Source organism: Trematomus bernacchii, unplaced genomic scaffold, assembly GCF_902827165.1.
Source record: "Trematomus bernacchii unplaced genomic scaffold, fTreBer1.1, whole genome shotgun sequence".
NCBI lineage: Eukaryota > Metazoa > Chordata > Actinopteri > Perciformes > Nototheniidae > Trematomus > Trematomus bernacchii.
The window spans coordinates 2623571-2635463 of record NW_022988098.1 but is presented as its reverse complement, the minus strand read 5'-3'; the positions used below and the strand labels follow the sequence as shown (position 1 = coordinate 2635463).

General features: G+C 39.9%; 1 protein-coding gene across 1 annotated transcript in view; it reads right to left on the bottom strand.

Annotated features, from left to right (window-relative positions):
- Positions 1-3151, bottom strand: part of LOC117475338 (protein transport protein Sec61 subunit alpha-like) — a 6306-nt gene extending 3155 nt beyond the window's left edge. The window contains exons 1-4 of the mRNA XM_034121486.1: positions 2867-3151; positions 498-710; positions 243-407; positions 38-159 (exon numbers count right to left, since the gene is read on the bottom strand). Of these exons, the coding sequence (XP_033977377.1) occupies positions 38-159; positions 243-407; positions 498-710; positions 2867-3151 (785 nt within the window). The remainder of the gene's footprint in view (positions 1-37; positions 160-242; positions 408-497; positions 711-2866) is intronic.
- Between the last annotated feature and the right edge of the window lie 8742 nt (positions 3152-11893).

Here is an 11893-nt window from a genome sequence, read left to right as displayed (position 1 = left end):
TGAGTAATTTATAAGGACACTTTCAAAAAAGGCTTACCTGGGGAAGGAGCCTCTTTTTGTTTCCAAGTATTCACTAAGACCCTTCTGGACCTCTTCCAGCAGTTCGTTGCACCTTTTCAGTTTTTCTAGTAGCCTAGAATCTGGGCACAGCTCAATCACCTAGAAATAAACACACACTTTAACATCTCCGTATAAAAACAAAAGCTTTCTCCTTTCATATGTAGTGCTGTGGAGGCTCTGACCTTTGGATTTTTAAAGGCACTTTTCATGACTGCCTTCCACGTTCTATCCACTAGCTGGTATCTCTTTCCTTCCACAGGCAGCTGCTGGGTGATATCATCCGAGCTGAAGATGGGCTCTAAGTAAAGCCAGGAGCGTTGGAATGTCAACCACTCCTCCAGCACGTCCTGCAGAAACCACAAGAGGGCAGTAGCACGACAAAAGACACTGTATAATAATTATACAATACTCAAGAAGACCATAGTTTGTGTGTGTACCTGAGTCATTCTGATTTTGCCCTCCCAGGTGTTGATACGGGCCTCAAAGGACTTTTTGAAGGGAGAGAAGGACATGCTCTGCGTCATGACATTGTGGTCGTCCAGCATCTGTGAGACTTCATCTGGGCTCTTCAGGATGTAGGTGCCTGTATCCTTGTAGGGCAACACGTCAAAGAATATTGTTGACCACTCGTTTTCCATCTTGTCCAGGGCCTGTGTGAATAGGTGTGAAACAAAGGCAGCAGCCACCACTTTAATGCAGATATCCACACACTTGTTGTGTTCAACAGGAAAGAGTAAGTGAGTTGCTTTAATCTAAAAACCCACGAGTCACTTCGCCTCTGTGTCACCATCCTTTTGGTGTTACATTTCAGTCAAGTGCTTTCAAGTGAAATGCATTTTAAAGCATTGATCTTAAAGATTTTAATTTGAATATCAATCGGTTCTGTTAATATCCTCCACCTAATGGGGTAACACATTATAGGAGAGATACCACAGGTCTTTCCTTCCTGCAGCAGTCAGACTATACAACCAGCACAGCCCCTATTGACCCCCCCCCCCCCCCACACACACACCACAACACAGACTATATCACCCCTTGATGCTAAATACCAACAAACGATGTGCAATATGTGCAATATATAAATGCTGTTAATAACTGTGTAATATATACCTGGCTGCTAAATCCTTAGAACTGTTACAAGGTGTGTATTTTGTATTTTGTAAATTGTGTAACTTGCTGCTGTTAAATACCAACCACCTATGTGCAATATGTGCTAGATGTGCAATATATATAGATGCCATTAATAACTGTGTAATATATACCTGGCTGCTAAATCCGTATAGAACTGTTACAGGATGTGTATTTTTTTAATTATGTAACTTTTTTTTTTCTATTATATTTTTATTATATATTTTTTATATATCATAACTTAGTACTTTTTTTTTATGCATGTCACATATTTAACATATGTAACATTAAAGGTGGGGTAGGTAAGTTTGAGAAACCAGCTCGAGATCGCTAGAATTTGAAAATACACACCGGAAAAAATCTGCCACTTCCTTATAGAGCCCCTCCTCCAACACACACGAACGCGCACATGACCAATGAGGGCACGAGATAAGTTTGTGCACAGATGGAAGGCTGACAGGCAGGTAGGCCATCCAGTTATTTTAGCCGGGCCGGCTAAAATGATTGGTCGTACTTTTTACAGTACCACGGCTTCCACAGATGAAATTTTTTTTATGGATTTTTTCTCAAAGCACTTAAGATATTCATTGCTATCGGGATGTTAAGAGCATTCCATGGAATATAACAAAAAGTGTATCTCGAGCCGGTTTCTCAAACTTACCTACCCCACCTTTAAGCTGTCTGTGGCGCATGCATTTCCTATGGGATCCTATGGGAACCTTTGATTCTTATCACCTGTTGCTGTCAGGAATACATTCACTGTAGACCACACAGACTACATCACAAGTGACACCTCTCAGGAAGATTATTTTACACAGCAAGATCTGATACCTGTCAGTATAATAATAATAATACATTATATTTTTATAGGGCTTTTCAAGGACTCAAAATCGCTTTACAATATAAGGGAAGGTTAGGGTGGGGGGTATAGGACTATCAAACTTGATCAACCAGCATGGATTGATGGGGGGTGGGCTATGAGTAGACAAGAGGAGAAGAGATTAGTTTTGAAAAGGGACTTGAATACTGGGGGGTCTCAGAATAGCGGGGATCTTTGCATCAATATGTTCAAAACGTTTTTTTTCAAAATGTAAAAAAATGTCTAAAATTATAAATAGTGAAAAATTAAATATAAAATATTTCTAGTGTGAACCAAAATATAATACTAAATATTATACAAGTGATTTTTCTTAACCAAAATGACAAAAATGGCATAAAAACACATATTATTCTAACACAGGTCCTTTTTGACCCACTTATGGAAGAGTGTAGGGTCCAGTCACTCGTGCATCTAAGGGTTAACAGAGCCTGACATGGTCTGCTATCATTCATCAAAAATGTGTTATCAAAAAATGACAATGTTCACTTTTCTACTTCTTTTTACAGTGGATCAAATAGAATAATGAGGTAACATACTTCTTTCACATTCGGTGTTCGCAGACTCACAGATTGATGGAAAAGAGCAAACTTCTGTCTGTTCTTATGGAAAAAAAATGTTTGTCTTTGTTCCTCTAGTATTCTGTGACCTGCAGTATTGAACAGTTGCTGTTTCCACCAATGAACAGGGGACAACTCATCAACCAGGACTCAAATCTCAAGGATTACCATGCAGTGAATACGACTCAGCTACTTAAAATGCAGCTCCAAGGTGGCGCGCCATTCATCGCACATCCTGTACAAGCACAACTTCATGAATCACTGTGTTATTAAGGTACCTGTTCAATGTGGTGTACTCTTTCCCTGCCACCTCGGCCACATGAGCTATGTCCTCTATGTGGTTCTGTAGGCCCAGCTCCAGGCATCGAGAGAGGGTGAGGTTATCTTTGGGCTTGACCTTCATCTGAATGCGGTCTGAAAGAATCTCCCAGTGGCGGTTCTTCATCCCCGGGTTCCTCAGGCCCTGAATCAGAGGAATGTACGGCTGGGAAGTCCTGATCTTGATGCAGATCGCCGATGCAACCATCTGGCAGCCTGGCGTTGCATAAGGCCAATAAAGAAATCGTTAAGCATATTAACAACAATTACACTTCCCTTTGTCAAGTTTGTATGGTCATACATGCGTCTCCTACCAGGAATGTCCTTGAAGTGTTTCACACATTTGTTCATGACCTTGTGGACATCTGTAACATTGCGCTCCAGCTGCTCGGAGTCTATGGAAGACAGCGGGTCATTGAGCCAGTTCTCGTGCCAACGCGTATCCATCAGAGGTGGTGGTCCACAGGTCCGTAAAAGGCTGGAAGTCCTTCACCAGCTTCTGTAGCCGATCATACTGAAAAACACATTTACAATGCATTGTCAGAAATACTTATTATAATATCTATGTAGTATATTTTATCACTTATTTGTTTAACAGTTCAAAACAAACGTGGATATTGTTTGTACTTACATTAGTGACAGGAATACCAAACAGACGCTCTCCTGGTGTTGTAGGTTTGAGCCATTGTCAGACAGTCCTTCAGTTGCTTGCTTGTACGCTCACTTTGTTGGCCACCTTATGGGCATGATTGATGTCATCATGACATGCAATCCCAGCAACCAGCATCTATAAACACAGGGTAGTGGTAATTTAGAACAGCTCGTGGCTACCGTTAGAAACGATTAGGGCTGCACAATTACTTGTAATATAATTGAAATCGCAATATGGACTAGAGCAATATTCAAGAACCAGTAAGCTCCATATATATAAATAATTATGAATTAAGTACTATGGTCCTGCAGATATTCTAGCCAATAAACTGTATTATATAGAATTAATAAAAAAATGATTGTTTGGTACAAATCCACTTGAAAAAATCACACAATTTTCATTTTAATATATCCTTTAATGATGATGTAAATAATAATTTACCCTCTGCAATTACAGTCAATATAATATATAAACTATTATACTTTTCTCTCCATCTCGGAAGCGATCCCCAAAATTGTAGCTAGAGTTTGCAAAGAAATGAGGCACATGCCTATGCTCGTACAGTGCAAAGGGCTTCGGACTTATATTTCTTTTAATTCTGATGCTTTTATTTAATTGCTCCAGAAAACTGAAACCCTGGGAGACCACTTCTATAAAATATGCTGAACGGTTTATAGAACAGGGCTATTCAATTAGTTTGGAATGGGGCCGGTTGATGAAAATGATCCAAGCAAGGGGCCGGGGAAAAAGATGGCTTGAAATATGAGCAATCATAATTAGAGCTTCAGATACAGTAAATACTACAACAGCATAGTGGAGTGCATATATTGTGTTTAATTCAATCAAAAAACATAGCCCCAAGGCCTTTCTAGATCTAAATGGCAAGTTCAGAACTCAGTAGGCCTACATGTGAAGCTAATTTAACCATCAACATCATTTCATTTGATTTAATTTAGGTGAAATGATCTAATCATTCACGCAGAGATGCAATACACTACAGTAGCTAGTAGGTGGGTTCGAAACCCGAGCCCGCCGAAGTTTTCAGGCAATGTCTTCCCCTCTATCTCTCTATAAAAATCTGATATAAAAATAACCTATTAGGTTCGGCTGACCTTTAGCGAGTCGAGGTGGTCCTCAAAGTTGTTCTGGTCGGCCAGCTGAATCTTATTGAAGCGCTCTTCATCCTCCAAATGCTGGGCGGCCGCTGCTTCCATCTGGCTTATTATCTTTTGAGGCCATCTAATAGCTGTCCACCTGCAGAGAGAAGTAGCTTTAACTCCAAAGTGTACTCCATTCACCAAAGAAATCTAATCTCACATGAGAACGTACAAACGTAGTTTTCAAAACATTACAATAATTGACGTTACTCTTACTTTTTATCAAAATTCTCATTTGAAAGAGAGTAGCGAAGCTCTTCTATTAGCTCATAGTCTGACAGGGTCTTTCCAATAACTTTCTGTGTGGACAGATGGAACAAACAATCAGATTAAATGACAAATTAACCCTTTATATGACACACAAGAAAATAGCCAGTCAATGATTGCGAATGTGCACCTTGTAACTCTTGAGCTGGTCTGGGACTTGCTTCATCCCATTCCCTCTTCTCACTCAGCTCTTCAATGCTGTTCAGTTTTTCTCACGCAGCTTTCTACTGATTGTGTTGTACTCTTCACATGCCTACGCACACGCAAGATACAATCAGTGTTAAACAACTTTCAAAAGGAGGGTACATTTAGGTCCAGTGTGAAAGAAATAAAATCACACCAATTATACCAATACAGTATATACTTTTTCTGGCCTTGAACAAATGACTTACTTCATCAACCTGCTTGCTTAGCTTCCCAGCAAGGATGGCCAGCATTGCATTGGCTAAAGCCTTTTTTTTGTTGGAGAGAGCCTGACGTACACCCTCCACTCGAATAACAAATGTTCCAATTACCAATGGAGGACGGCAGAGAGTGCTCAAGTGTTTCCTTGTCTTTGAGATGTTGTTCCACCTCTTTTTTCACTTCCTGGGATGTCTGTTCTGCATTCGCAGGAGATCTGGCAGAGGAAAGATTAACGGACTCCTCTTTAATGAGGAAAGCATGCTGAGTGGACCATAAATCACACTGACCCTTTACCTTGTGGGAAAACTTGAATATATGCTTTTAACAGACTTACTTGAGAAGGGTTTCTATGTCCAGGTTGTGTAAATCTAAGTATTTCTCATACTCAGCAGCATAGGCCCTGAGAGGTATGACTCCTTGCATCATAGCATTGGAGACCTTTTCTCTCAGCGCAGTTACTTCTGGTTCCCAAAGATTCACTGACTCAAGCAACGGATCCCCACCTGACGAACATCTTCTGCATTACAAACTGAATGAGGAGACAACCATTACATCTTTGTCTCTGAGTTAGGGCTGTACCCGAATATCTGAATATCCGAATATCCGTACGTTGGAGTACTATTCGGGTTTCAATTTCGAATATTCGTTTTTGTTTTCGTTTTTTTGGTTAAAATTGAATTTATTGAAATCTCCAATATCAACGAAGAGCTTGTGCCTCTTCGGAGGGTGCCAACACTTAACCATACACTTTATCGTTTACTTTCTCCGTCTTTATATGTAGATATGACTTTCTTCTCCGTAATCTCCCGTCACGTTGTTTCCATAGCAACAACAACTTCCTGTCAACAACAGTGCTAACTCTCCTTCAAAAACTACCGAATATCCGGAGCCCGGAAATGGTATTCGGGACAGCCCTACTCTGAGTATGTTTACTAACAGGTCTCATGTAGCCTTGCATTTTAATGTAATGCTCTGTTATTCAGGTGATAAAAATGTACCTTATCGAGCTGAAGGTACTTTGTAAGTGGCCAGAATGGCCTTATCGAACAGGTTGACCCATGGATGTCTTAAAGTTCTCGAGTGGAGTGCTTGTAATGAACCCCAGTCTGATCCAGAATCAAGTCCAACAGGAACAGAGGGGTCCTTTCTGACCTAGTTATGGAGAATGGAGATAATGTTATTGACAGGTTATGTCACACTCACTATCAAACACTCCTTAAAGTTACAGTTCTCTTCAAAATCAGATGAGATGTCTAGTTTTTCCTGAATATAATTAATCTAGATGGCGGTGATTAAAGAGCTACTGTAAAAACAACTACAAATAAGAAACTAAACGGCCACAAATGTTCTTTGAATCAGGGCCTGGTTACTCAGGAAAATCTGCAGAATTTAGTGAGGAACTATTTTCTTTCTACCAAACTAACGCAGCCAATCGCATCACCACACAGAAATAAATCTAGTCAAGGATGATCACTCGTCGTTCAAAACAAGGGTTATGATTTCTAAAATAGTTTTTTTAAGACTACTTTTCGACTCTGTGAGCACAACATACTGGTGCCATCTAGTTCCATTATATTCCAAAGAATGCCGACATTGTTACAGCCGTTATCTTTAAACCACCAAGACAAAAATAACCTAGATAGTCAGGTAAGAGGAATAATGTGCATTTTTTAATTGGTTGTGAACTGTCCCTAAAAATGAAATGAGTATATAACTCGCAAAAATATAGGAACCACCTAAGAAAACACAGATACATTTGAGCACAACGATATATGAAGATGTTTAAATACATTTCAATGTGTGCCTATGTGTGCATAATTTCCTACTTATATGGGCTAGTGACGAGGTCGTCCCCCCAGACCAGGTCCTGAGGACATGTCAGCACACTGTGGCAGGTGGTTAACAGCAGCAGAGTCAGGCGGAGCAGCGAGGCCTGCACCAGGTGGCGCATGAGTCCTGCAGCTTGTAGCGCACCACAGCCATCAATCTGTACAGCTTGGACATCTTGTACATCTCCCATTGAGACTCGTCCACGTTGTAAAGTGCCACGGCCAATACTCAGCATGGTTGAATCGGATGCAGTTGCTCAGTGAGACTATCCATCCCTCCTAAGAAATAAGCTTACCTGGAGAATGAGGAGGGACACAAAGATTAAAAGCGTCTTTATTAATGTGAAATCCAGGTGTTTTCCTTGTAGTCAAGGTTTCTCTTTTTTCAATGTCAGCTACTAACAGTATTGCCAGAAGAAAAGCTACCCAATGCTACGATACCTGAGTATGCATTTGAGCCTGAATGACTTCAAACTCGTCCAGTCGCAGTGGTTTGACCGAGGTGACATTGAACAGCCTCATGTTTGCTACTTTGTTGCACTCAGACGAGATTTCAGATAACACACGGATCACCTCCGGCTTTGTTAGCAGGGACTTGAAGAAGAAAGCTGTTTTATACTTCTCATAGGGAAATGTGGGAACTGGAACACGCCCTGGAACACGCCCGGTGGGAAAAAAAGTAGTATTCTTAAATCTTGACCAGATTGACTCAAACAAATGTGCACACAGCTAATCGTCTCACCTGATTGGGGTACATATGCAGGACCCTTCTGTGGCAGGGTGATGTGTGAAAACTCCTCTGGGTGTCTCATCACAACTCTGTCAAAACTCATGCGGTTCATTGTCCGCTCATAATCCAGTTTGAGCTCCTTCTCCAGATCCCCGATACACTTCTCCAAACTGTACACAGAATGTTTTCTTTAGTCACCCGATTAGTAAGTTAACACATGAACTCAGAGGAATCTATTATAAAACAGATAATAATGAGAATAATGACAGCAGTAATATGACATCACTCACATTTTATGTCTGAGCCCGGGGGCTGAAGCGTGATTCTTCTAATTCTCTGGAGAGCGTGGCTATCAAGAGATGGTGTTCCCTTCCAGGTTGGCATGCAGTCCACAGAAAGGTGATAGAGAAGCAGAGCTTCTGTGTTTTCCTGCCAGCGCAGGGCAAACTGGATCCGTTTGACAAACACACGTGGGTCCTCAGCACTGAAAACCAATCTGATCCTGGGTACCCAGAACGTTGTGCCTGCTGAGAAATGGATGGTATGGAAAGTCAAAACGAAAAACAGAGACAAGAGGAAATTGTAGGATAATTCTGTTTCATTAAAGTGGAAAGACTTTACAACCAACCAGGAGATTTGCTCTTTTTGTGTTCTTCATTTAGAATAGGACGACCTTTTTTATCTGTCAGTTGGCTGTTCTGGCAAACTTTCTGTACAAGGTACTGGCATTTCTCCTTACTATAGTCAAGAACAGCGACTAGACGCCAGCTGTACTCCAGGGAGGAGCTTTGTGGCTCATCTTCAAAACAAAAAGGAGAGTACTCATTAAAGAACAGACAATGATGTGTACTTCTGTTTACACAGTTCTTTTCAGGGGACATTTTACCAGAATTAATTTCATCATCGGTAGGCAGCAGAGCTTTTGCAGGGATAGGTTTTTGTTCCAGTGATTTTTCAGCAATGCCCAGGGCAAGCCAGTCTTCTGGATTCCGGCATTCAAAGTCCTCATTGTCAAATACCTTGAGGTGAAAGGCAGGAAAGATGATCGGGGGGTGGTGCAACAAAATATGGCATGTAACAGTAATTGGCTACCCAAATGCCAAAGAAACAATGGCAGTTGTAACAGACTTACTTCCAGGGATAAGTAGGGTGAAACAGGATTGTCTGTTGTAGTCTCATGATCATCACTGCTGCTCTGATGTGTTGGCATTAAAAGATTTGAATAGATGCCTTGTTCTGCCAGAAGCTGTTCAATGTCTAACTTCAAATATTCCCTTCGACGTCTTTAAGAAAACAAATCAGTATAAACAAATATTGACAAAATGTAGATAAAGTAAAACAATGAATGGACCCCACTAAAAAAGCTAATTCTGCAATCAGAGATAAAAACGGAATATGTACTGTATGATAGAAGCGAAATGTCTTACTGACTCACATGTGACCAGTAAAAAACAGTATGGACAATATGCATACTACAGGTAATGCAAAACAAGTAAAGCTCCGAAACGATGGATGAAGTGTCACAGTGCATACCTCTCTATCTCTAACTTGCGCGGGACCTGGCCACGAGCTGTTTGGTAAGGTATCTGGGACCTTGGGTGAATCTCCACCCCGGGGGAAGTAAGAAGTCTGGGATTGCTGTGATTGCTGTGAGGTAGGTCCAGGGTTTTGCTTTTCAACATGCTTGCCCTGGTCAGATGGAGTCTTTAAGGTTTGTAACTAAGTACAAAAAGGCAGAAGGACATAAGTTTACACAGGGTAAAATGTTGTATTTAAAAAAGTAAAATATAAATATATAGTTACACAAAAAGTAAAATATAAATACATAGTTGCCGTCATGTATATCTCACCCTGTGTAGTGTTGGGATCACAATACCGAACGATGGATCGTCCCAGTGACCTCTGCATGATGCCTGGTCCCGCTGTTAAAGACTAATCAATAAACAGAAGATCAGTGATTTGCATGGGCTTGTTATTGAAATGTCTGTCAGAATTTGAAGAGTGAAATGAATGAGCAGTTATGTGCTTTTACCTGGAACTTGTGTTTAGTTATAATATCTGAGTAGATCCCCATCTGTTCATTCACAGCGCATGTTCTGACTGGAGCGGGTCTGTGCCTGTGACTTAGAGCTGGAGGCTTGGGCTCTGGAGGTTTGCTGGGTGGATGAGGCACCAAGACACCGAAATCTGGGAAATATTTCCTTTCCATCTTCAAGAAGAAAAAAATAATTAATGGGTAAACATAAAGCTTGGATTCAATCCTGTATGCTTCCCCCCCAAAAAAAACTGGACTGCAAAGAGTTAGACTATTGTCTAAACACGTTCATTCAAAATGTAAATGAAAACTATAATGTTTAATAATGTTAGTTTCGGCCCCAGGAGTAAACGACAGAGGTGGAGGAAGTACTTAGATCTTGTACTTAAGTAATAGTAGAAGTACCAGACTAAATCAAAATGTTACTCAACTAGTACGAAAGTATATGCATCAAAATGCAATTCAATACTCATTATGCAGATTGGCCCATTTCAGAATAATATAAACAACATGTTTTATAATGATAATTGATGCATTAATGTGTTTATCAAAGCTGGTAAAGGTGCAGCAAATTGTAACGTCTCTCTGTATGCTGCAGGGTAGCTTGTGAATTTACTCCAGGTGTAACTGAAGTGTTATTTAAGTGTTGTTTATATTTCATATCATTAATCCAAATCTGCAAAGTAACTAAAGATATTAAATAAATGTAGTGGAGTTAAAGTACACTATTTACCTCTGAATTGAAGTGGTGTAGAAGTACAACGTAGCAACAAATTGAAATACTCAAGTAAAGCACAAGTCTCTCAAAATGGTACTTAACTTGAGTAAATGTACTTAGTTACTTAATTACTTTAAACTACTGGCTAACGATATGTGACCCGCTCTATCGAAATCAGTCGGATGTCGCAACGGCTCATTTCAAAATAAACGTGGATTTGCGGAAAAAACTATTTTTTCGGGGTTCGGGTGTTTTGTTTGATTTTAAATAAACAAAGTCTTGGCTTTCAGAATATGAAACTTGTTTCGGCAAATTTAGATGATAAATACAACTATGAAGCTTGTAACCGGCATATTTACAAGCGGGGAACGGAGTAACTTAACGTCACAGCAAGCATAACAACAGCCGGTGTTTCTCGTGAGTGTTTTCTCCGGGAAACAAACTTGTCTGACTAGGTTTCATGAAGCTAAAAAGTAACGTTTACATTCGCAAACATATTAATACAAACAGCAGGAAGTATACATACCTTGTTTTAAATGTTACTGCAAGTTCTTAAACTCCGTTTCATTCTCCTCTGCATTGCTTAAACGCTATAAAACTTTAGAAATCTCAGTATCCAAGTGGTACGGAACTGTTGGACCCGGCAACGGTTGTCATGGAGACGTGTCGCTCCGTCAACTTTGACAGAGACAAAAAAGTTATACTTTTAATACACTAAGTACATTTAGCTGATAATACATACTTAAGTACGATTTGTTTATTCAGGACTTTTACTTGAAATGGAGTATTTACATACACATACATTGATGTATTGGTACTTTTACTCAAGTTAATAATCTGAATAATTATTCCACCACTGACAAGAGTAGGAATTGTGCTATATTAGGTATGTTATATTCTAAAACAAAGATAAAATATACATACATTTTCATACATTTACATATTAGACAGTTTGGGACTTTGTGAAATAACCACCACAAAAAAATGTCCCATGACACTGTTCTCCACATGTTAGCACAAGAACACTCACATCCCATGCTGTTTCCTGGTGAAGATAGTGACGGTAATGGCAGTAATGATAAGCTAATGGAATTTGATTGGAATGCACACTTGCACATATTTCCAATCTTTTCCTTTCACACTCATGACAGCTTGAA